The 26,807-nt window shown below is 43.6% G+C and overlaps 1 protein-coding gene across 1 annotated transcript; it reads right to left on the bottom strand.

The window, feature by feature from the left end:
• Positions 1-239: 239 nt before the first annotated feature.
• KL (klotho) lies at positions 240-26,604 on the bottom strand. The gene is made up of 5 exons (XM_056858562.1): positions 25,852-26,604; positions 12,978-13,488; positions 7,850-8,115; positions 3,669-4,785; positions 240-577 (listed from the first exon to the last, which is right to left on the bottom strand). Exons 1-5 carry the CDS (start codon positions 26,602-26,604, stop codon positions 240-242), a joined length of 2,985 nt encoding a protein of 994 aa, XP_056714540.1.
• Between the last annotated feature and the right edge of the window lie 203 nt (positions 26,605-26,807).

The raw sequence follows: 26,807 nt of genomic DNA, 5'->3' as shown, positions 1-26,807 counted from the left end.
GGCTTATACTGCGGTAGCTCCGCACAGATTGCTCTGGATGGCACTTAACATGCGGTGAGGGGTACAGCAATATCAGCAAGCCAAGAGCTCCTACAAGTCACAAGTGCTAACACACAGAGGAGTTGTGCAAGATCTATGGACACAATCCATACTCATTTTTAGTGCTCTACAGCATTAGGCAGCATAAATAGCTTTATAGTGCAACAGTAATCAAAACATGGTATTACAAAAGACCAGTGCTATTTGTATCTTTTGTCAACCTTCTTGGAATAGTTAATTATCATAAATACAGTAACAATGAAAGCAAAACATATAAAAGAGATAAACGCAAGAAAAGATCTTCTGGGCTGGAAAGCACCATAGTCTGGTTCAAGGGCAATTTCCTCTGGGCAAAGCAGTTCTGGGGTTCCTGGGCCTGGAAAGCCACCCTTGTCAATTATCTCCCTGTAATGCTTCACAGAAGGTCTTGGCTCATACCGGTTGACAATGTAATGGAAGAGGCCATATTTAGGATCAGTCCTATCGATGAAACAATAGGCAAAATAGCCTCGGATGTTGACATTATCCAAGGTGTAGGCTGCAAAACAGAACAAAATAAGAGGGAAGGGAGGGAAAGAAATTAGTGTTGTGCCTGTTTAAACAACAGTCCTGTAAACCATCATACACTGCTGAAATCCTAGGCGTGTTGCCTTCACATTAACAATGAAGATGTCTCTTAAAACTGATATGGTGTCGCCACAAAAAATGTGTTCACTGACCAAATTCTTATGGGATTAAGTGTATAACGAAGTGCATCCTTCAACGGCTACCTGTTAAGACCAAAAGGTGGCAAATTACAAGAGAAAGCGGTAATAAACAAAAAGAGTCATGTGGCACCTTGAAGACTAACCAATTTATTATAGTATTTTGTGGGCTAGAGCCCAATTCATCGGACGCATAAAGCAAATCCGTAGTTAGCAAATATAGATTATATATAGAGTTTTACATAAACACACAAAAGGAAATATTCTGAGAAGTGTTAAAAAGCCATAAAATGCAAGAGGCCCAGTCTACAACATTTTGCACACAACCCAAAAATGCAGAAGATAAGCATGGGGCCCAACTAAAACTGTCATCAGAATTTGAATAGTTACTTTTGAATGTACAGGTGACTTGACGTCAATTCCATGGCATTGGTAGACTGGGACATCAAAGCCTCATAATTTGTTTTGGGAGTCTGATTCTTTTTTACATGCTAGAACTGGGGTCCCCGTTGTTTTTGAGCCTGCGGGCATCTTTGGAATTCAAACACATGGTTGTGGGCACAACCAACCAATGGCTGCTGCAGGAGGCACAGCATACCACAAAATGTCAGAGAGTGAGGTTATGCATAACTCTAATAGTAACTCTTCAACATTTCAGGCAGAAGCACGGCTTAACAGGAAGCCTTCTCAAAAGGACAAATTATTTTAAAATATTGTTTTGCATACACCTGTTGGAATAGATAATGTCTGGTGTACAAAGAAGAAAATAAGACCCTGCAGGGAGCAGCAAGAGGGCCGTTAGATAGGATAGTGAGGTCAGTGTGGGGGGAAATCTCCAAGCCCCTGCTTGGTTCAGACTGAGTGGACTCAAATATGAAACTCAGAGAATATCTGAATCATGACATATTGTTCATTATAAAAACAATATTGTCAACAACAATCTCATCTGCGCAGAGGGGAGAGAGGCGGCGCTGACCTCTGGGGGTCATCACCAGAATCTATCTCACTCGTTAGTAGGCATCTTAGCAATTATACAGACATATGTAAACAACATTCCTAATTCTCAGAAATTGTTATGACATTTCATAAGCTAATAACACAAACATCTGCTCTTTCCAAATTGCTTTGCAAAGCCAGGTCAGCACCTTCTCTCCTGTTAAGTGTCATTCCTTGTCTGCCTCCAGATTGCTTCTCTTAGGGCAATATCCTGCTTCTTTTCGGAAATTCCACTCCCCTCTCTCTCTCTCAGCTAGTGATGTAGCTAGAATCCTATCTCTGCCTCTCCTCTTTACTATCAAGTCTGTTCATTCCTGAATAAAGCTTTATCTACACTTTATCAGATGTACACCTTTTCTGTGTTAATTAGTCTGCCAACAACACTAGGGTTGTGCATTCAGTAAAGCCTAACCGGAAAAAAATGGCAGTAATTTAAGAGAGCAAAAAGTGGATCCAGGCCATTTCGGCCCCGCCACCATTATTAAAAAGACGGGAGAAATTGCCTCTCCCCACTCACTCACTCTATCTCTCCCTCGCTTACCTGCTGCCTGGCTAGGTCTTGGAGGCAGCAGGTGGTATGGAGCTGAATGCTGGGCTGGGCTCAGCCAGGCCAGGCCAAGCATTCATCTCTGTGCCCCCGTCTCCAAAGTCCACATGGAGTTCGGAGGGAGCATGGAATTTCCCGGGTTCAAGTTTAATAGATCCAAAAAAATTTGAATTTTCTAAAAAAAAAAAAAAAAAAAAAGCCAGAAGGAAAACCCATACTGATGTGGGATTTCGGCTTTTTTTCTGGATTTTTCAAAAAATTTCAGGACTATTAAATCCAAGCCCAAAAAATTCCGGGGAGAAATGGTGCACACCCCTAAACAACACACAGTGTACCCTCAGTCACACAGGGAAGATCCTTGTGCTGTGGTGGCAGCAGCTGCCAAAGCAATAATTTTATATTTTTAAATCTGCACAGCCAATCAGATCCCTGACAGGCAAAAGTCTCACCTTGGCCCACCCATTTTCTAAAGCACTTGGCAGATGTCAGCACCATGGCACCCATGGGACACCACGTTGGGGGCCCTTGTTCCAGAACTATCTGTCTTGGGGCCCGTGTATTTTTCTATTATCCATGTACATATTTGTAAATTAACAGAATTGCTAAAAGACACTGTGAGTCTTCGGTGTTCACTCCCATCAGAAGGAAACAGACCCTGTAAAGAGGCCAGCCTCAGAAGTTACCTTTTGAAGTGATCTCCCTTTTTGCAATAAAGCCTTAATATTCCTTTCCTTTTATTTCAGGCTCATCTGACCAGAGGTCTTGAGCACAAAAAGCCTTAATATATTTTTTTCTCCGAGAGGGGGGAGGTCTTCATTGTTTATCTAGAGCAAAACATTGCAATAAGTTCTGGTTCCATGGCAACATGGCATCAGGTTCTTAGCACAGCTTTGGCTACATGTCCTGTTGCCTATTTGAACAGCAAGAGATGAAAGAAGAACAGAAAGGAAGATGGCAACACCCAGTGCAGAAGGAATCATAATAAGAAGCATTCTTCTAGGACTCAAAGCTGAGAAGCAAAGAAGAGATCAAGTGGGGACACTCCAAGGGAAACTGCTGTGGGGGAGGGGACATAGACGTGAAAGAGGGACTTGTGGTGGACAAACAAGTCATTAGGTTGGGTGAGAAGAGTACACTAGGCCCAAAAAGGATACACTGTTTTGTATGTTTGTTCTATTTTGAAATGTTGCTTCAAGTGCCTCAGTCTATCTACAGTCTACACCTGGAAGGACACAGCAGCTTCTAAGCTACTGCTGCTGTCTTTGTGAAACCTGGATTTTCCATCTGCAAGCCAGTAACCATTACCTATCAAGCATACCAATTCAGAAAACACATTATAAAACTGGAATCTCAAGGTACATCAGATTTTTTAGGACCCTTACCTTTTAAAGCTTCATTGATATAATTCTGTATGTAATATATCCTCAGCTTGTCTTCAGCCGCATCTGGCTTGTCATCAATCCCATTGGCTACGATGTAAATTGGTATATCACCATATTTACTTTTTACCCACTGGAGGATTTTGCGCAACCCCCAAGGCACTACTCTACTTCCATTGGGCGATTCCAGCCAAGTGATGTCATTTAGCATTTGGACCTTGAGCCTTTGATCGTATTTCTCTGGGTCTTCGTTTTCTGAGTCCACAAGTACTGTGGTGTAGTGACTTAAAGCAAAAAAATCAAATGAACCATGAATTAGCTTTTTTTCCTCCTCTGAGAAGTAAGGTAAGTAGAAATCCCACATGTCTCTGTTGCTTCTTTGGTAAGGCCACTGTCTCATCACATCTGGATAGTCACCCTTTCCAAAGATGGGCTCGGCAAACCAGCCAAAGTCAAATTCCAAAACTCGGCCAGCAGCCATTTTGTCATCTTCCGAAAAGGGGCAGGCTGGTTCAGCCCAGTCAGCTTGCAAGGCAATCGATATTTTACCCTTCTGAGTCTTCCTGAATTCTTTATCGTAAAGGTGCCAGGCTTTACCATGACCCTTTAGTAGATTATGAGCTGCAGTGAACGTCAGGTTCTTTGTGTAAGGTTCATTTATTGTGATCCAGAATTTGACATGCTGGCCAAGCTTTTTAAAGCAAAGTCTTGCATACTCCTCAAAGGCACGCACCGTCAGAGGGTTCTCCCACCCACCATGCTTGGCTAGAGAAACAGGAAGTCCTTGATTCTCACCCATAGGCTTCCACAAAGCGACCACAGGAGTTATATTAACTCTAAGTAGTTCACTGACAAAACACTGATAATAAAACAGGAGTGTGTGGTTAACATAAGACAGGTTACCTGAAGGGAGAATCAAAGACCATTTCAATGAAAAATAGAAGTGTGTGATGTGCGTTTCTCCAAGTAAAGAAATCTGAAGTCTGATGGCAGCAAGATCAGCACAATGACGCTTGCGTTTTGGGGCTTCAACTCCCTCAACTTTAATGAGGGTCTTGGTTCGATGGACATCCCAAACATAAACCTTGGGGTCAAGAAACTGGGATGGAGTTGTATCAATCTGGAGAATAAATGGAAAGATTCAATTTGTCACAAAGGGGAAAACATAAACAGGTAAACTCAAGTAACTGTCTGGATTTTGCAGGAACCTGATTATTGTCTGCTGATATTATCTCAGTACATTCACAGATTTCATATTTCTATACTTCTTTACATATTTTAGGGTAATCTCAATCATAGATTATAGCAATATCTGCTGCCTGCATAGCGTCTCTCATGCTTGGGTTGAATATCCAATATTTATGGGAGTATAGATCTTTTTCCTTCCAGCTACATAGAATAATAAGGGAAACTATAAACTGTTGGGAGAGAAGAAATAGATACTGTATTTGTCAAAGTTTTACATTTGTTTTCGTGGGGGGAAATTTGGATTTTATTGTCTTCTTATTCTAAGCTTTTATATTTTGGAGTCTATGTGGTTGTATGCTTCTCATATTCTACTTTTAATTATGTATTGCAGGGGTTCCCAATGTGGTGCCATGCACAGACACCTTTTTGGGTGTCCACCAATGTTTTTAGGAAGTGGGTGGGGCCAGGTAGGGCTTTTGCCCAGCAAGCTTCTGATCGGCTGTGCAGATTTTTTAAATGTTGCTTCAGCAGTAGTTGCCACCACAGCACAAGGATCTGTACTGTGTTACTGAAGTTAAGCTGTGGCAATCATTTTGTGGCTGCCTCCGACTTCTGCAGCAGCAATTTTGTGGCAGCTATTTTGTTGCTGTGCCCCCAATGCCATGCCAGAATTCCAAATGTGCCCACAGGCTGAAAAAGGTTGGGGACTCCTGCTGTATTGTATATGTCAAGACTGCAACACCCTTTGGCCATTAACAATCAATAACATGATGATGATAAGCCATTAAAAAACAATCTGCTTCCCCATTAATTGGGCACAACTTTTAGCCTATTAAAACATTTTAATTTAATTGGTTAGAGGAGTAACAGTGCAACCCGGGCAGCCCATTCCTGAGCCTTTCAGCAGCCGGAGACAGCGTGGTTGAGGCACTGCTGTGGCGCCTCCAAAGAAGTTCCCCAACCACTGAAAGGCTTTAAAAAGCCTTTTTAAATTTAAAAACTAAAAAAACTGGGCATTTTCCCCATAGAGAACAGTGAGGCTGCACCAGGAAAAACCTGGTGCAGCAACTCTGTTACTGGAGGGGGCGTTCCCAGTCTGGAGGGGCTTTGGAAGCTGGCTAACGTCAGCTCCACCCCCAGAAACACCCCGGGAATGCCCCCACACACCAGCACCTCATGTTTCTTTTGGGATTTATGTCCCAGATAGACTGCACAGTCACTATGTGCAGCTCTGCAGCACCCAGGCGTCGACGAAACTGCCCCCCGCCGCCAGTGTAAGTGCCTGTTATCACGAAATAAGAGGTGCTTACACTGGCAGTGGGGTCACGCTGCCTCCTAAGCAGTTTCGGCCCTCCACTCAGGAATGTGCTCTATGCAACGTTATACCATTGTAACTCCACTAAAGTCAATAGCTTAGAAGGGTGTAACTCTGCTTAGGGCTGCACTGAAAATATTGCTGCCCTGGTTATAATTTATTATTATTACCAGTTATTTTCTCAAGTTGTCATTCTGCTTTATTAACGTCATATGGACCAAACATTAAATGCCAATGCACTCCAAAATACGGCCACGGGAGGGTCATGTGAACCAGCCCCTCTAGGCTCTGTGGAATTCCAACAGAGCTGCTAATCAGCAGTTGCTGTTTCTTCTTGACAGTTCAGTGTTGGGCTCACAGGGACAGCAATAAAAAGCATCATGTCAGAGGGAAATAGCTTTTCTGGAGAATTATCCCTTATAGAGTAGTAAAGCATGCATTTCCACGAGCACTGTGGGAATGCTGTCAGAAATGTTTTTCCACAATGATGCACCTGCAAATCATGCAGCCTCAGCCCTGCAGCACAAAATGTTTAAGAGCCCTTATGAAGTGAAGAATTTGCAAACTGGAAAGTTGTTTTAAAACTCTCTCGTACGAACTGGGTGAGTAACTTTGCTGAAGTTACTAATCTCGGCCTTGGGAGGCAGCAGCTCTGTTTCCTATTTCAATCTGTTGGGAGCCAGGAGAGTAACGGCTGCAGAATTTGTATGGATATTAGTGCACCAAGCATAGTGCCAGGTAAAGATGACTTTGTCTCTTTAAAAAAAAAAAAAAACTATGTTGAAAACCCAAGGACCTTTCTTTCAGGAAATCAATACAAAAAGTCCTATCCTGGGTGCAATCTAAAAACTGAATTTTAGAACATTACATCTTCTTTACAATGTAGTTGGGGGCGGGGCTTAATTACATAAGAGATCTATGCCTTGATATTTTTAATAGTAAACAGCAATCAATGGTAGGGTTGCCAGGTCCCTCTTCGCCACCAGTGGGAGGTTTTTGGGGCAGAGCATGAGGAAGGAGGGGTTTGGGGAGGGAAGGGGAGGGGAGGGACTTCAATGCCATAGAGACCAATTGCCAAAGCAGCCATTTTCTCCAGGTGAACTGATCTCTATTGGCTGGAGATCAGTTGTAATAGATCTCCAGCTAGTACCTGGAGGTTGGCAACCCTAATCATTGTTTGTATTTATCATTTACATGCATGGTATTTTACGGAACAACATAAGCCTAAAGGAAAGATCCCTGCTTCAAGAAGCAGACATTTGAACAATCAGGTAGAAAACAAAGGGAAGAAAGGAAAAGAAGAGGTAAGGGTAATCAATAGCGAGAGTGGAGAAATTGGAAAGGCAAGGATCACAGAAACTATATCCTGTGTCTATCTCCATGACCACCTGATCAGCCCAAGGATAGAATGTGGGCTGTTTCTAATCTATCAGCCAGAATGATAACATGTTAAAGTAATACAATATTGCATTTAGTAGTTCAACAGCTACTTTTTGCCCAGAAAATTGTGCACACTCTGAAGACTGACACTATGTTATATGACCATCATGAAATGCCTGAAAGAGTCCAAAGGATAATGTGTTGCCAGAGGAAGCACCCAACTGAGCTGTAATAAAATATGTTTGATAATCTCATTTCACAGGAAATGAAAAGGAAGATTTGGTTCTGTAATTTGACTTACGTGAAGATTATGTTCAATAATTCCCCAAGCAAAATTACAGGGGAAAATCCCTTCTGTCGGCTGGTTTTCTGGTAAAGGAGGGAAACCATTTTTTCGTATCACTTCTTGGTAGAAAAGTGCTGAAGACTTTGACATCAACTCTTTATCATGACTTTGAAAGTCAACATAAAACAGACCCCTTCGAACGTTGCCTCTGACCCATTCAAAGCCATCCATGAGTGACCAAACCGTGTATCCAATGACATGAACTCCATCATATCGAATAGCTGAGAAGGAAACAATAAATAAATAAATAAAATTATATATTATCTTGTAAAATGCACTGCAAACATGTGAACAGTTGTACTTTTTGTGGAAAACATACACAATTGTTTGAGCATTTTACAATGGTTTTTAAACTCCGATGCCATTGGCATTACCCCTCTCATACTAGAAGCTGTTCCATTTCCACCAAGTTGTGATTTGACAACAACAAAGAGACAGTGTGCCCCCCTGTTTTAGAAGGGAGTATGATTTTAGATGGCCCAGGCTAGTCTGATCCTGTCAAATCTCAGAAGCTAAGCGGAGTCAGCCCTGGTTAGTACTTGGATGGGAAACCACCAAGGAAGTCTAGGGTTGCTACACAGAAGCAGGCAATGGCAAACCCCCTCTGAACATCTCTTGCCTTGAAAACCCTACAGGGTAGCCATAAGTTAGTTGTGACTTGACGGCACTTTTCATATGATTTTGCTTCCACTTAGTCCCTAAGGTCCCTTTCCTTATGGTCTGTTTGTCAGCAGGATGGAAGTGTTGCCACGACTTCCTGCTTCTGTCTGCCATGGAGCCTATTCTTAAATTACCAAAGCATCACATGATTCCCCTGTGCTCCAGCAAGGTTTCTACTCAAGAAATTCCAAAGAACAGACTAGTGACATGGCTACATACCATTATCCCCTTTCCCTGTCACTTCTCTCTTGACTACTCATAAGAGTCATGTTGACATCCACCTTCCAACCCCCACATCAATTTTTGGCTTTATCGGCCTCCTATTCATCATCTAAAAAAAACTGCAAAACCAAATTAATTCTATTACTTGCACAAAATACCAGTTTTAAATTTTAAGGCTGCCTTCAAATCATAACAACAATGTACACATTTTCTTTCACATTCTGTTTTTGTGAGAACACACGATACACTGTCACGCGGTCACATGTGACACTTTCCCTAGTGCCTCTTAACGCTACTCGTTTCCGCCAACACAAAGAACGAGGGCATTCAGCCTGCATTAGGACACAAACCTAAGATCTAATTTCTAGCCCTATGTCCCAAAAGTGCAGAAATCTAAGAAACAATATAATCACATGGATTTCCCATCAAGAAGTAGGGAAGAAAGTACAACTGATCCCATGAGGAAAGTTCAAAGTCAGCACAGATAGTATCACACTACAGAGCTGCTAGTTGCTGGGTTGACAATGAAGAAGAGACACAAAGCAGAGCCTGGTCCTGGGATCGGGGCCCACTAGCCACAGACCTCCCCATCTCCTGGGTATGCAGTTGTTCTGCAACAAGCTGTTCCTTCAGCGGAGAAGTCTGAAGGGGAAAAAATGTGTCATGTAATAGTGATTGCACGTGCAAACTGTGATACTCCTTGAAGAGAGGATTATTTATTTGTACCCCAGTTTTCTCCCCAATGGGGACTCAAGAGCAGCTTACAACATCATTCTTCCCTCTTCCATTTTCTCCTCTGCGACACAGGTTAGGCTGAGAGTGACCTGGCCCAGCAAACTTCCATGGCAGGATGGGGATTCAGACATGGGTTTCCCGGATTCTAGTCTGACACTCTAACCACTACAGCACATGTGCTGACTCCCCCAAGGCCATTTCTGCTTATCTTTCCAATAATGCTGTTCATCAGACAGCCCTGATTCTCTAGGTTCTTTCTGTGGGAAACCATCACCCTTCAAATCTTGCAGTCTCTTACATACTACATCTTTAATTACCTTTATTCTTTTTTTTTGCACGCCTATGTGAGAGCACTCACTTGCACATATGTGTCAAATGGGTGAAGACCAAATTCCAGTTATGTCTAGAGTTAGAAACTCCGGGTTAAAATATTCCTGGAGATTTGAGGGTGCAGCCTGGTGATAGCGGGGTTTGAGGAGGGACCTCAGCAGGATATAATGCTATAGAGCCCCACCCTCCAAAGCACCCGCTTTTCCCAGGGGAACTGATCTCTGCAGTTTGAAGATCAATTGTAATTCCAGGAGATCTCAGGTCTCCACCTAGGTTGGCAACTCTCGCTATGCCCTATGGTGGGTGGCTCCACAGGGTCACTCCTTTTTCAGCTAGAGTTTTAGCACTGGCATGTTGACCTAGTTTAGCATGCAGGCCAGGAAAATGGAATAACAGCAGGGACCCAAACTCAACCCACCCACCACAACCATGCTCCTTGTAATGGAGATCTCTGTAGAGGAAATCTGGGCTCAGGGGTTCCCTTGCAGCAGCTCTCCTCATCTGGGTTGAAAGACAAGGCAGATGAGATCTTGGAAGGTTGCTTGAATGTGACCTGGGCCTAAATTTCCTTCCCTGTTTTCACCTGGCTCACCTCTCCCCATCCGCAAGCAGAAGTGGCAGCAACAAGATGGGCAGTGTGGTCTTACTTGGAGGTGAACCAGATGGTGGTAGCAGAAGCAACAGAGCTCAGAATGATTATCCACTTTCACAGATAAGGAAGACTTTTTGCCTAAAGCCACCAATAAGGGTCAGCCACCAATAGGGGTCACTGGGGGTGAGTGGGGAAGGTAGTTGTGAAATTCCTGCATTGCGCAAGGGGTTGGACTAGATGACCCTGGTGGTCCCTTCCAACTCTATGATTCTATGATTCAATATATCTTTGCTGGAAAATTACTGAACACACATCATAATCCCTTCACGTAGTTTCCCCCCCCCCCCCGCAATTTTGGGCTTAACTCAAGGATACAGAACTGGCATGCGCTCATGACAGCACAAAAGAGAGGCTTACAAAAAGCAAGATATGCATAGGTGCACAAAGAGAAATGGCTCTAAAGAGAGAGAAAAAGATAAGGGAGATGCTCAGAAATGGCATGCTCAAACTCTCACACATGATGTTGGAAGAGACAGAGCAAGGGGGCCACACAGTTACGTATTCAAAGAGGCTCAAGTGATAGATAAAAGAGCAGACTCCCCAAGACAAGCCCGTTTCCTATCATCTCACAAAGGGGAATTCACTTCTAAATTCCTAGCAGTATGTGACAACCTGTCACTTGGCTACTCTTGTTAAGTTACTTGCTCTGCCCTTTTTATTAGTTACTGCTTTCTGCTTATGGCACATACATCTATAGTTCAGCTAGTATTGGCTCTGAATTTCACTGCCCAAGCTCCATCTGAAATTGCCTACCAGCCCTGCCACTGCTCCTGTTTCTTGGGCAGCTGGAATTCTGTTCCTGGCCCCACAGATATACTGATATACAGAAATGTGCCTAATTTTTGATGAATTGTGTAAAAACTTATCCAAGATAGTAAACCTATTACCTTTATCATAATGGGGGGAAGGCAACTTGCTATTGGTGAAATAGCATGCAAACTTCCAAACAGTACAAAATTCAATTTTTTTAATTGGTAAGCTGATTTTCAAACCCAACCTGGTGTTGTGGTTAAGTGTGGTGGAATCTAATCTTGTTGAGATATCTGAATAGGCCCTAAGCTACCCTGGGAAACCCCACAAGGTGTTCAGCACTGGAGCTAGTGTGCAAAGGATGGAACAGTGCTGTGTAGCCAGGTGTGCAAAGAATTTTATTACTTTTAATAAAATCCTCAAAATTCATAAAAGCCTCGTTATTGGGAATCCTTCATTGGTTTGCTCATCTGATGCATAAATTTGTTCAAAGATCCCCAAGCCAGCCTCTTGCAAAGCTCTATCTAGGCTCCAGCTAATTTCCCCCAATAAAAGGAGACCCCTGTGCTTGGCGTAACAATCTGGAGAACCGGGTTTGTTTCCCCACTCCTCCACATGAAGTCTGCTGGGTGACCTTGGGCTAGTCACAATTCACTCCGAACTCTCTCACCCCCACCTACCTCACAAGGTGCCTGTTGCAAGCTGCTTTGAGACCCCTTGTGGTAGAAAAAAGCAGGGTATAAAAACCAACTCTTCTTCATACATAACTCAGTTGTCTACTGAAATGCATTACCTTTGCAATCAACTAAATATATACTCTTCTATTTTTAAAACAAGATACATGATTCAGTAAAAGTATGTTATTTCACTACCTCATGATGCCAGTTATTTTATAGTATCAGTGCAATTGCTATTACTGTAATTCAGATTAACAATGTCTACTCTAATGTGCAAGTAGTAACAACAATCTGCAGCCAATCCAAGTTGAGCTCATAAAAGCCTTATTCGTGTTTCCCATCAGAATGGTTTTAGAAAAAAGAATTACCACTGGCATAAGGGGAAATATATATTTTTAGGTTGCTTTGTTATTTTAAAGGAGAAAGTTGCATTCTACTTCTTCTCACAGCATATTAGGGATATATGTGATTTTAACATTACTTTGCAAAATTGCTGTGAAAGCAAAGTAAGGCTGCAGTAACAGTTATTTCCATTTCTTTATTACTGGAAATGAATTCTTGCATCCTCACAGGGCATCCAGCAAAGCCCAGTAACCCTACGTACACTCACACAGAGAACAAGAGAGACAGACAGAGAAAGACTTGGTGTGTATATATTCTTATCTGACAAATATTTACTCAGCTATCTGAAGCATTAAAGCTAATCACTGGCTATCTTCTTCCAGAAGCGATTCACTGCAAATCGCATAAGCCATATACATACACATCTCCAGGTTATATCCAAGTAAATGGCTAACTTTTTTTCATCGCCATCGACAGCAGATTAGATCAACAAAACATTATCCACGCTTGCCTGAAAGCAGTTGGCAGCCCCAGAGGAAGGTAAATCAGTTCTTTTGGAACCTCATTCTGCAATGAACACCTGGATAAATGTTTAAATACCCACTGGGGTTAGCTTCTGGAGAATATATTTAATGGACACAATGAGAATACTCCCCTTAACAGTTGTGTCAGAAAAAAAAATTGAAATAATAATAATATTACCAACAATCCTTACCTTTTAAAGTTTCCATAATGAATCTTTTGAGATAATACATATACTTGCTGTCATCTGTCTTGGTGCGTCCCGAAATAAACCAGCTATTCTCCACTATGAAGATCTCGGGTTTGTTATATTCCTTGCTTATCCAGTAAAGAAGAGGCCTCAAGTTGAGTGATTCCTGCTGATGGAACTTCATGGCAAAATCCACAAGATGGAAACTCAGTGTAGCTCCAAAGGACAGAGCAAAGAAATCAGCTGTTCCCTTAATAAACTTCTTCTCTGCTTCGGTAAATTCTGGCAGCACTGAGGGCAGATTATCCTTCATGCTCTGAGGGTAGTCTCCATCAATAAACAGAGGCTTAGCAAACCAGCCCAATACAAAGTCCAGAGATTTCTGACAGTCCATTATATCTTCTCTAGTCATCGTTTGAGGAGCTATCCAGTGAGAACCTAAGGCAATGGACACTCGACCTCCTTGGGTTGCTCGGAAATTATTGTTGTAAAGGTGCCAGACTTTGGCATGAGCCTATAGGAAAAGAAGAACTATTTTATTTCATTAGGTTTCATTTTATGATTATTTAGTCTAAAACTTACACATCACGAATTCTTCAACAATGGTTCTTGTGGCTTTAAGAAAAAGTATTTTAACTTCTATCCACTCTATCTGTAGATCTCAAGGCTGGTAATGACACTTATAGAAACAAAACATAGTAATTTTCTCTTTTTAAAAATTTACTCCTGGTGGCATTTGCTTTCATGCTGCCCTGAAAACTTTCTTGGCCCCATTCAAAAACTGAAATCTTCCATACTTGTCCCTGAATAGTTAATTTAATTGGAACTTAGATTAATTAGGGAAGGGCCCGGGGAAAATCCAACACCCTTCCTCAAATGTAAACTCATCTATTTAAATTATTGATATTTTGACTGCTTGCACACTCCTTCCTTATCCCTTTTCAAGTTCCCTTCTTGTCTTTGTCCTCTTTTGCCCTTTTCCTTCTACTATTTTCTTTCACATTCCTTCCTCCCCCTTTCTCTGATCCTCTTTCTCTCTTTCAGACTTTTGTCCTTACCCCATACCACATGCTACATTTCCAACAAGCACTGAGAGGAGCATAAAGGAAATGAGAAGATGGAGAGGCTGCATTGATGGCAATGGGAAGGGGAACTAAGTTTCATGGGCTTCCTGCGAAATCCAAGCAGTAGCCACACTCTGTTTTATTGGGGGGGGGCTATTTTCCTGAAGCTACTTCACCACGACTACAGCTCCATCACCAGCAGAAATGGAGAGACTTGCCCTCTCCCGCATAAAATAACAGTAAAAGGAGCCAAAACGGATGGGGGAGAGGAGAATGGAGAATTTATACCACCACCACCCCAGTCTCAGCTAAGGAAATCCACTCCCATCCTGCAATGGTCCCTGGGGTATTATTTGCCCTGCAGGACTGATGACACATCCGCTAAATTCAGAGGCAGCAACATGGACTGTGGAAGGGAGATACAAAAAGATACCATATGCAGGACGATTATGCCCCTGCTCTGATGGGAGTACTGAGACCCTTGAGAACGTTGTGTTTGAATGCAAAATCTATAACAAGATACGAGAAGCCATTGTTTCTGTATTATCGGGCCTCCCAGGGCGATCCAGAGCTTTTAGTCTTTCTAACATGCTCCCAGACAAGGATATGGAGATAACTTTTAAAGTGGCCAAATTTGGGTGGCAAGTTATGAGGATCAGGAGTGCATGGGTCGAACTTAATGGTTGAGCGATTTTAGATTTATATTTATGCTAATTCCAAACATGTAATATTTTTAAAATTATGCGCATAACGGCTTTTATGAGTGAGAGATTGTAAGATGTTATAGGGGCTCGCACTTGATACTCTTTCATATGTGTTATGTTATGTATGTATATCTGGTATGTTTTTTAAGCTGGTCTTGGACCGTATTAAACTTTCTTTACCACAAAATGGACTGTGATCCTGATCCCATTTGTACCCTGAGCCAGTTAGGAAAGAAGTTCTCCACAACTGTCACCTGACTACAAGAAAAACAAGTCACAACAGACAAATGTTCAGTTCAGTCCTCTAGGTGGGTGGAAAGAAAGGGTAATGTAATTACTGGATGTAATTATCTGCTTGAAGCAAGTAGCTTTTGTTTTTGGTAGCGCTATGCAACCAGTTGTTTTTTAAGTAAGCTCATTGCTCTGTAGAATTCAAATGTGTACATTCTTCAAATGTGAAGAAAAATGTGTATGAGAAAAACGCCTACACAGAAGTTAAATTATTACAGTGGTTGGAAACTGTGTAGGACGATAAATCTCTTCGTAAAGGAGGTTTATAGTGAAGTCAATAATACCAAATTATACAACCTTACTTCCCCGATAATCACAGTTAAACTTTATGTGGGATGATTAAGACAGTACTCAATTTTGAGAAAACAGGTACACTGAAATTATACCAGCATTTGAAAGGCAATCTGAAAGAAAACACTCTAAACACGGAAGGTACTACTGAAGGCTTACAGACTTACATACGCTGTAGTGTAGATAAAAGTTGGTGACTACCTGCAGTAATTTCCCAGATGACAATTTAAAAGAGGAAGAAGCAAAAAGGAGCAAAGTTTGGTCATAGATTCAGACAGGAACTACCTCACTTTATCTGTCAACTATTACATTTATACCACTAGTGGATTTTTTTTGTCAAATGGTCCCCCCACTCCTAATTTCTGCTGCTTCCATCCTGCTTATGTTGTCAATTTCCTTCCAGGAAAAATACACACAAAAATGAAGCCTTGTAGAGCACTCACATACTGGCCTGAGGCCAGCCAAGTAACTATTGCTTTCAGAGGAAAACTGAACTAGTCATATTTGTCATCCAATTCTTTAAAAATTTGTCAGAGATTTACTGAGGACCGTTGTGAAGAGGAAGGCTTCTGGGACTCCATGTCTGCCAAATATGACCTTCAAATGACATGGTTATTATGAAATCTGTGTTTAAAACAGAAGTATAATATATATGGAGAAATAACCAATTGCCTCAATGACTCTTCCAGGGAAAAAATCCATTGCTACCTGTTGCCAAGGTCTAGCAGCTAGCTTTGTAAAAAACAAACATTCTGATGGCTATTTCTTTATTACAGTGAGTCCCCTGCAATGTTCTACTAAGGTTTGTATTTGTATGCTTAGTGCTCTTACCCTACACTTACTTAACAGAATCCCTTCCTGCAAGGTGTAGTGAGGACGAAAGACCAGCAGACATTTTTAAAGTAATCCTTCAATGGAAGGCTCTCCTTTACTAAAATCATTCTCTCCACTAAAATGTTAAAATAAGTCACTCAATCGTATTCCTGGGTACATCAGAAAATCTAGCCATGCTGGCCAGACTTTTTCTATCTGTACCAACTTCATTTAATCAAGGCTTTAATATTAAAAAGCTTACTATTTTTTTAAAAATCAGATTTTGCAGACATTTTTACATTATATTCCTCTGATTATTAAAGGTTTGATAACTAAGTCTTAGCCAACAAATGTTGCTGTAATTTGTTAATATACAAAACTTGTCACCATTCATTACACAATACAGGACATTACACTGCTTAATCTGCATTCATTTTATTGGTTTCATTATGCATATTTATCATCTGTAATGCTTGAAAAGCCACAAGAATCAGAATATGGATAATTAACCTAATCAGTCATGCAATAAATCATTTGGAAGACTATAGTGCCCAAATTACAAGAGCTGACAAAAAAATGTATAACAAGGGAACACACAGACTTAAAGATGTTACAAATGAAACAGAAAACAGAGAGGAAAAGAAGACAATGCTACAAAATGATGCACCATTTTTTGCCAGCTACAGCTTTCCTCAAAAAACATGATCTGGCCACAGTGATCCATGCTGTGATTATATCCAGGCTAGATTACTGTAATGTGTTCTTATGCTGGGGCTGCCCTTGGAAGCGATGGAAACTTCAGTTAGTCCACAGTGCAGCAGCCAGGCTACTATCAGGGGTGGGATACTGGGACTGTATGACCCCCATTACTGAGAGACCTGTACTCTGTGTGTGTGTGTGTGTGTGTGTGTGTGTGTGTATTAAATGGCGTCAAGTCGCTTCCGACTCATGGCGACCCTATGAATGAAAGTCCTCCAAAATGTCCTATCTTTGACAGCCTTGCTCAGATCTTGCAAATTGAGGGCTGTGGCTTCCTTTATTGAGTCAGTTGGGTCTTCCTCTTTTCCTGCTGCCCTCAACTTTTCCTAGCATGACTGTCTTTTCCAGTGACTTTTCCTAGCATGACTGTCTTTTCCTAGCATGACTGTCTTTTCGTCTCATGATGTGACCAAAATTTGATAGCCTCAGTTTAGTCATTTTAGCTTCATATGCGTTGAACCACTTTGGACTTTCCTTTTGCATCTATTCATGTCAACCACTGAATGTCCTTTCGGCCTTAGTCCAATTGCATCATTAAGAACAATGCTACTCGTACTTGTCCTCTGCTCTATCCTAGTAGCAGATCTGTACTGGCTGCCCATTTGTTACTGGGTACAATTCAAAGTGCTGGTTTTTAGATTTAATGCCCTAAATGGCTTGGGACCAGAGTACTTGAAGGGCTGCCTCCTCAACTACAGTCCAGCCCATCAGCTAACGTATTCCTCATAAACCCTTCTCTCGTGCCCCTGCCTGCAGAGGTAAGGTGGGTGGCGACTGGAGACAGAGTTTTTTTCAGCGGTGGCACCTCACCTGTGGAATGCCCTTCCCCTTGAGGTTCTCCTAGTGTATAGGCTACTGTACTTTAGGGGCCAGACCAAAACATTTCTGATTACCCAGGCTTTTAATTATCCAGGCTTTTAAAACACTGTTTTATAGTCTACTTTTAGCCTGCTTAAGACTCATTTGAAGAAGCTATGTGTTTTATGATGTGCTGGGTTCTTGAATGCTGGGTTTTAGTAACTTTTCGTGATAGATTATGTTTTATTTTGTAAACCACCTTGGACAGGTTCCCTGGAGGGCTGGCACAGAAATTTTCTAAATAAATAAATATTATGTTTTAAAATGTTCGCATTTTAAATGGTACGCATTTTTCTCTATTTCTTATCCAAAAACCAACCCAAATTCATTCCAGCAAGTTACAGTTACTAAGATTGTATGATGTGCCATTAGACCAGCCAGATCAGTGGTCCATCTAATCCTACATCCTGTTTTACCAGCTGGGCAACCAGTTGTCCTGAAGGTTTGAAAAACAAAATATAGAGACCAAGGCATCATCCTGATGTCACTTCATAGAACAAGTATGCAGAGGCTTAACTCTATCTGGACACGGAAGTTCCCTTTAGTCATTATGAGAGCAATCCTAAACAGGTCCACTCAGAATCCCTCTCAGGTCTATTCAAAGGGGCTTACTCCCAGGAAAGTGTCCTTAGGACTGCACTGTATCATCAATACCCATTGATGGACCCATCCTCCATGAATCTGTCTAATCCCCCTTTAAAGGCATCAATGCTCATCCCCATCACTACATGAGCTGGCAGCAAATTCTACAGTTTAATTGCTCATTAAGCAAAGGAGCATTTCCATATATATATTTTTATCTGCTGGTCTTGGACCGTATTAAAGTTCCTGATTGATTGAAGAAGCATTTCCATTTGTTATCTGGTACCCCTGATATATTATGGAAGAAGGAGAAAAATGTTCTCTATCCATTCTATAAGTCTCTGTCATGACGGCAAAAAAATGTCAATCCTTAGTCACTTTTTTCGAAACTTAAAAGACACAACTCTTTAGTCTAAGGTGTGCCAACCTCTTAATCATCTCGGTTATTTTCCTTTCTTTCTTAATAATCCCTAGCATGGAGTTTGCCTTTCAGAAGCCTGGGGGAAAATAAATTGGATATAGTTATTGCTCAGTATATCAAACAGGGCACTGAGTCAAATAAGCCAGAAAACGTAAGAATAAACTTGCCAAGAGAATCACTATGGTAGAGAAACCAGGCCCTAAAAATAATTTAAAAACAGGAGTATACTATCACCTATGTGTGTAAAGTGCTGTCAAATCGCAGCCGACTTATGGTGATCCCTTTTAGGGGTTTTCATGGCAAGAGACTAACAGAGGTGGTTTGCCAGTGCCTTCCTCTGCACAGCAACCCTGGTATTCCTTGGTGGTCTCCCATCCAAATACTAACCAGGGCTGACCCTGCTTAGCTTCTGAGATCTGACGAGATCAGGCTAGCCTGGGCCATCCATGTCAGGGCATACTATCACCTACCTACCCCAAATTGTGTGCTATGTTCTGACACCAGTATGTTATGAATGCCAGGTTCAAAGTAATTTTATACCTAACTAGGTCAACAACCCAAAAACAAACTTTACCACAAAATACAACCAGGGCACTAAAATAAACAAGTCTGTTGAAATTCAGACCTTGGTAATGAATACAGCCGTATTAACTTGTTTTCATGAAACCTGATCTTGTCTGATGACTTATCCTGATAATAAATAACTTATCTGGAGAAACGATGAGTTCAAAATCCAAATAAACCTACATGTGGCTTCACAAAATATGTAAAGAGCACAGTCATGTTTGCATATCAGACATTTGTAAAAACAGTTTGATTAAGGTTTAATTTTTAATATAAAGGGAAATCATTTTCACTTGCTACAATGCATGGGTAGGTTTATTTTATTTGTGAAATGGCCAAGCATGATAGCTAGTTAAAATAATGACTTTGTGATTCATGAATATGAGATTCCAAGGGCTAGTTTAAATGAGTCAAACTGTATTACTATTGAAATGAAATCACTGATACACTTCTTTCCCAAAATTTAGGTAAATTTAAAAATTTACATTTAGGATAACCTTTTCAAGGTATGCTTGCTCTGGATGGGACAGCATTGGAGAATTAAGGAACTTTGGAATATTCCGTTTATCAAATTTACAGGTTGAGATGTGGGTGGAGAAGGGGTTATGTTGGAGGGGCTGTGGCTCAGCGGAAGAGCCTCTGGTTTGCACGCAGACAGTCCCAGATTTAATCCCCAGCATCTCCAGTTCAAATGACCAGGCAGAAGGTGATGTGAAAGACCTCTGTCTGAGACAGCGAAGAGCCACTGCTTGTCTGAGTAGGCAGTACTGACCTTGATGGACCAAGGGTCTGGTTCAGTATCAGGCAGCTTCATGTGTGTGTCAGAAGCAAAACACGCAGGCCAGCAGTGCTAACCTAAATTCTGCCCTCCAAAACCAATTCTGTTAAATCCAAACTGCTCCTGTTCAGTCCTCGGTGCAAACACTCTCCGCAGTTAGACTGAGCAAACTAATTTCTGCTCCCTATCACCCTGCAGGTGAAATACAGCAGAAGACATAAGTTGCATCAGACAAACATGACCAGTGTCACCCATCAATGACCTGGTCACGGCAAGCCTTGTCAGATTTAAAACATTTATTAACTGCCTTTCTACACTGTAGGATCTCAGAGTGGCTTATAATGTAAGGCCCTGTACTTTGAGGGGGGTTTTCTGGAGACTCACAAGAGGGGCTTTTTGGCTGCCTGACATAAATAATGGGACTCCCTCCCCCAGGAGGAATAAACCCTGTTCATAAATTTCAGTGAACACACATACAAGCCATGTATAGTGTATAAATTCTTCTTGATATGTGGGTTAAGCAATACTCATGTTACATTCAACTCATATGATTTAAAATCCATATCTATCCAGGTGTATGTGTGTGTGTGTTAAGTGTCATCAAGTCGTTTCCAATTCATGGCGACCCTATGAATCAATGTCCTCCAAAATATCCTATCGTTAACAGCCTTGCTCAGGTCTTGCAAACTGAGGGCCGTGGCTTCCTTTATAGAGTCAATCCATCTCATGTTGGGTCTTCCTCTTTTCCTGCTGCCTTCCACTTTTCCTAGCATGATGGCCTTTTCCAGTGATTCTTGTCTTCTCATAATGGAGTTGGGTTTAAACAGTAAAGTAGCCAAGTTTGCAGATGACACCAAATTATTTAGGGTGGTTACAACAAAATCGGACTGTGAAGAGCTCCAGAAGGCTCTCTGCATACTGGAAGAATGGGCATTAAAATGGCAAATGAGATTCAATGTGAGTAAGTGTAAAGTGATGCATATTGGGACAAAAAATCCCAACTTCACATATACACTGATGGGATCTGTGCTGGCAGTAACAGACCAACAAAGGGATCTTGGGGTGGTAGTGGATAGCTCAATGAAAATGTCAACCCAGTGTGCGGCTGCTGTAAAAAAGGCAAATTCCATGCTGGCCATAATTAGACAAGGAATAGAGAATAAAACTGCTGATATCATACTGCCCTTGTACAAATCTATGGTGAGACCACACTTGGAATACTGTGTACAGTTCTGGTCACCACACCTAAAAAAGGATATTACAGAGCTTGAGAAGGTGCGAAAAGAGCAACCAAAATGATTAGGGGACTAGAGCAACTGTCCTATGGGGAGCGGTTAAGATGCTTAGGGCTGTTTAGCTTGGAAAGAAGGCGGCTGAGGGGAGACATGATAGAGGTCTATAAAATTATGCATGGTTTGGAGAGAGTGGACAGGGAGAAGTTTTTCTCCCTCTCCCATAATACTAGAACACTGGGTCATCTGCTAAAGCTGGAGGGTGAGAGATTCCAAACAGATAAAAGGAAGTATTTTTTCACACAACGCATAGTTAAATTGTGGAACTTCCTGCCCCAGGATGTGGTGATGGCTGCCAGCTTGGAGGGCTTTAAGAGGGTAGTGGATATATTCATGGAGGAGAGGGGTATTCATGGTTATTAGTTAGAATGGATACTAGTCATGCTGCATATCTATTCTCTCTAGAGGAGCATGCCTATTATTTTGGGTGCGGTGGAACGCAGGCAGGATAGTGCTGCTGCACTCGTCTTGTTAGTGGCTTCCTAGAGGCACCTGGTTGGCCACTGTGTGAACAGACTGCTGGACTTGATGGGCCTTGGTCTGATCCAGCAGGGCCTTTCTTATGTTCTTAATGTGACTAAAGTACAATATCCTCAGTTTAGTCATTTTAGCTTCTAGGGATAGTTCAGGCTTGAATTGATCTAGAACCCACTGATTTGTTGTTGTTCTGTGGTCCATGGTATCCGTAACACTCTCTTCCAACACCACATTTCAAAGGAATCTACTTTCTTCCTGTGGCAGCTACTGTCACTTGAACAGCTCCACCCTGGCTCCAAACTCGAGCAGTGATTTTTGGAGGTCTTGTTTATCCTTGGCTGTGTCTGGAGATGCCAAACCCCCAACTAAGGGATGGTTGATGCCACTCAACACCAAGGACCTTCCCTCACAACCTACCCTGCTGCTCAAGAAATGATGGGCTGTTGCAGGAATGGCCCTTCATCATATGACAGCTCAGAGAGCTTGCCTGTTTGCTGTACCTGTCATGAGCAAGCTGCCCTAGTCTTGCCATCCCAAAGAACAGCCCTATTTATCCCATCCTTCCTTTGACAACATGAGGCAGGCAAAAATCGTCTCCTAAAATGCCAGTTGTAGGAGACTAAAAGATTGCTGCTTAGCTCTGAAGTGATCAGCTAGTACTGCTGACCCTGGGTGTGTTAGCAGCATGTGGCAAATGCCTGTATGGGAAAACAGCAAATCCTTTATATGGCTCCCTCACAGTCATCCCCTGTAGGCTGAGTGGTTAATACAGGGATCCACAATGTGGTACTCACCAAACAGGGCTGCCAATTCTGGGGTGGGAAATTCCTAGAGATTTGGGGGGTGGAGCCTGGGGAGGGCAGAGTTTATGGAAAAGCAGAGTATAATGCCACACAGTCCACCCTCCAAAGCAGCCATTTTCTCCAGGGGAACTGATCTCTATAGTCTGGAGACCAGCTGTAATTCCAAGAGATTTCCAGGCCTCACTTAGAAGTTGGCAACCCTGCCACCAAGTGTTTTTAGAAAGTGGGAGGGGCCAGATGGTTCTTCTGATTGGCCTGTGGAAATCTAACTAGCTGTGCAGGTTTTTAGAAATGATGCTTGGCAGCAGCTGCCACCTCAGCAAAAGAATCTTCACTGCGTGACTGAAAGTATGTATGAATACAAGAAAATATTTTAAAGCAATATGTTTGTTTTAAAAGGCACCCTGTGATTCTGAAATGTTAAAGAGTTACTATTAGAGCTATTTATAACCTCGTTCCCTGACATGTTGCAATTGGCTCCACCTCTTTGGGGAGTCATTTTGTGGTTTTATCCACCACTCTGTGTCAGAATTCCAAAGGTACAGGTGTAGGCTCAAAAAGGTTGGGGACCCTTGAGTTAATACATTCCTAAGGACAAACTGCAATTACTAATGTATAAGTCAAATACAGCAGGAAGTGGAAATGAATAATCTACTAATAAGGTTGGCAAACATTTCATTAAATAATAAACTATGATATGTGTGTGAAACATAGTTGAAGAATCACCCTGAAGATTCACTTTCTAATGACATATTCGCTCATGAAATTCACCCTCGCTAGCAAGTATTTTCGTTCTAAAGGAAGAGATAAAAGACAGTGCAATCCTAAACACAGTTAGACCCTTCTGAGTCCACTGAAATCAATGAGCATAAAAGGGTGTAACTCTGTTTAGGACTGCAGTGTAAAAATAAATAAATTTTAGTTACCTAAAATCAATCTAGTTCAACCTGCAGTGCCAGTCATGCACCTGTAAAGAATTAGGCCATGCCCGTAAGCAATCTACATTCGGGTCATCCCAATTATAATTTGCCAGAAGCAAAACTCAGGAGCGATTAAGGTGCATGTTGCCAGAGGTACCCGCAGGGCAATGATAAGCTTAGTTAAACAAATCCAGACAGGACAAGCAATGACACAGTGCTATACAGACCTATGAAGCCAACTATTTTTAAAATGGGTTTAATACTGAGGTGTTAGTTCCATGGAGTATTTTACAGCACATGTTTAAAAATAATTCATCAATTTTCTTACACAGGCAATTTATAACAGGCTTAAAGCTCCTTGCATTGAGGCAATAGCTGTGGTTCATTTATAAATATCAGAGTTCAGGCCTCCTTCCTCATTCTGACGCCTAGGGGCACCTTCACACAAATGGAATAATGCACTTTCAATCCACTTTAACTATCATTTGCAAGCTGTTTCACACAGTAAAATCCAGCTGCAAAGTGCATCAAAAGTGCATTAGTTGCCAGTGCCATGTGTGACAGCACCCTTAACTCAGATGCCTGGAATGGACTGAAAGGGGACTACATGCTGGAAGACACAAGCGAAGGTTGAGATTAGGGAAAACTTTCCTAAATTGCGGCAAGGCATTCCTCAGACTGATTACCAAACACTATAACAGGTACAGGGTGGTTTTATCTTGTCTCACTAAAGGGTAAGGTTGCCAACCTCCAGGTGGTGGCTGGAGATCTCCTGCTATTACAACTGATCTCCAGCTGATAGAGACCAGTGCACCTGGAGAAACTGGCCGCTTTGGCCATTGGACTCTATGGGCATTGAAGTCCCTCCCCAAACCCTGCCCTCCTCAGGCTCCACCCCCAAAATCTCCAGGTATTTCCCAACCCGGAGCTGGCAACCCTACTAAAGGGCGATGAGAGGGCAACAGCTCTGGGCAGGCGCCTTCTAGGAAGGGCTTTGGAGATGTTCTTTCTGAGCGTCTGGCTTGGATTCCTTCACCTGTCCGCTTCCTTCCCTGATTCAAACTAAAGTCAATGCATTTACCTGGGCTGAATAAAGACCTTGCATTCATGGCTCATGACCAATGCTGATTTCTCCACACCCATCTCTCCCCTGGACATCACAGACTCTTCTGCATACCACACCTAATCCCATCACGCCTGCTATTCACATTTCCGTACTGTTAACATTTACATACTAATGCTTGTCTGAATTCACTCTCCTCTACATTCTAGCTGTGTCTGAAGAAGTGAGCGGTGGCTCACGAAAGCTCATATCCTGCCAGAAAATAATGTTGTTAGTATTGTCGAAGGCTTTCACGGTCAGAGTTCGTTGGTCCTTGTGGGTCATCCGGGCTGTGTGACCGCGGTCTTGGTATTTTCTTTCCTGACGTTTCGCCAGCAGCTGTGGCAGGCATCTTCAGAGGAGTAACACTGAAGGAAGGAGAGACACCTTCCCTCAGTGTTACTCCTCTGAAGATGCCTGCCACAGCTGCTGGCGAAACGTCAGGAAAGAAAATACCAAGACCGCGGTCACACAGCCTGGATGACCCACAAGGACCAATGTTGTTAGTCTTTAAGGTGCTACTGGACTCCTGCCCTTTTCTGCTACTTCCCTGCTAGCTTTCCTTCCTGTTCCCCATCCTGGGGCAACTTTGCAGGCTTGCACAGAACGCCGCGGCTTCCAAGGCTCAAAGCCTCGGGGAAACTCTCCGGGGGACGCGACCTGGGGCGAAAGCGCACGGCCGCTTCATCCTCCTCGGATCCCTGTTTCAGCCAGGATCCAGCCTGGATCGAAGGCACGCGTTTCGCCGGACGCGCGTTCGATCCTGGCTAAAACAGGGATCCAAGGAGGCTATATATTTTATTCACGGAAGGTTTTGCCTTGGATTTGCCTCTCTCTAGATGCACATTTCCCCCTCTGAATTCTCAAAACTCTGCATGGCAACTTATTGTTGAGTTTTGAGAATATGAATGGGGGGAAAGTGCCTCTAAAGAGTGGCAAACCCCATGCAAAACCTTTAGGCCATTTATTCATGGAAGGTTTTGCATGGGGTTTGCCACTCTTTAGAGGCACTTTCCCCCCATTCATATTCTCAAAACTCAACAATAAGTTGCCATGCAGAGTTTTGAGAATTAAAGCGACCGTGCGCTTTCGCCCCTGGCCGCCGTGGGGGGCGAAGGGGCCCCGGGGAGAAGGGCGCGCGGGGGAGCCCCTCCTTACCTTGAGGAGGTTGTGCGCCGCCCTGTAGGCCGCCCGGCCGCCGCCCTTGACGCCGGGGGGCAGCCGGCCGGTGGCGTAGCCGTGCCAGGCGACGAGGTAGGGGTTGTCGAGGGTGAGCCAGTAGCGCACGTGGGCGCCCAGGTGCCTGAAGCAGAGCTCGGCGTAGTCGCGGAAGCGGGCGACGAGGGCCGGGCTCTGCCAGCCGCCGTGGGCCTCCTGCAGGCGCTGGGGCAGGTCCCAGTGGTAGAGGGCCACCACCGGCTCCACGCCGCGGGCCCGCAGGCCGGCCAGCAGCGCCGCGTAGTAGCGCACGGCCGCCCCGTTGAGCGGCGCCGTGCCGTTGGGCAGCAGGCGCGCCCAGGCCAGCGAGAAGCGGTAGTGCGAGACGCCCAGCAGCGCCAGCCCGTCCAGGTCGCGCTGCAGCCGGTGGTAGCTGTCGGCGGACACGTCGCCCGCCCCGCCGGGGCCGCCCCCCGGGGGTCCGGCGGCAGCGGCGGCGCCGCGGTGCGCCCAGGCGTCCCACACCGAGGGGCCCTTGCCGTCCTGCCGCCAGGCGCCCTCCACCTGGTACGCCGCCGTGCCGGCGCCCCACAGGAAGCCCTCGGGGAAGGCGTCGTACAGGAAGAGCTGGTCCTGCGGGGAGGGCAGCTGGGCGAAGCGGGCCCAAGTCCCCGCGCCCTCGCCCGGAGCCCCCCGCAGCGGCCCGCACAGCAGCAGCAGGAGGAGGAGGCCAAGCGGCGGCCCGGGGCTCATGGTGGCGGCGGCGAGGGACGAGAGTGGGGCTCCTGCCCCGCAGCCGAGGCGCCTTTATCTCGCGCCCTCCCCTCCCCTCCCCGCGGGGCTATTAATCATTATCTGGGGGGGCGTCCTCCTCCTCTCCCCCCCCCCGCATGTGGAGGAGAGGGGAGGTCCGACGGGTTCCTCGGCGGCGGAGGGAGTTGGAGGGGAGGGGGCGG

Source organism: Euleptes europaea, chromosome 12, assembly GCF_029931775.1.
Source record: "Euleptes europaea isolate rEulEur1 chromosome 12, rEulEur1.hap1, whole genome shotgun sequence".
NCBI classification, from domain to species: Eukaryota; Metazoa; Chordata; class Lepidosauria; order Squamata; family Sphaerodactylidae; genus Euleptes; species Euleptes europaea.
The sequence above is the reverse complement of the archived record's forward strand: the minus strand, read 5'-3'. Positions and strand labels throughout refer to the sequence as shown.

What these genes read in the sequence shown, in the direction of transcription:
- KL (XM_056858562.1), bottom strand. Translation starts at nt 26,604, where the DNA reads ATGAGCCCCGGGCCGCCGCTTGGCCTCCTCCTCCTGCTGCTGCTGTGC. An exon ending in CATTATGGAAACTTTAAAAG is followed by an intron (nt 8,116 to 12,977) that starts GTAAGGATTGTT and finishes TTTCCTTCTCAG; the next exon opens with CTATTCGATATGATGGAGTT. An exon ending in TTATTGAACATAATCTTCAC is followed by an intron (nt 4,786 to 7,849) that starts GTAAGTCAAATT and finishes TTTATTCTCCAG; the next exon opens with ATTGATACAACTCCATCCCA.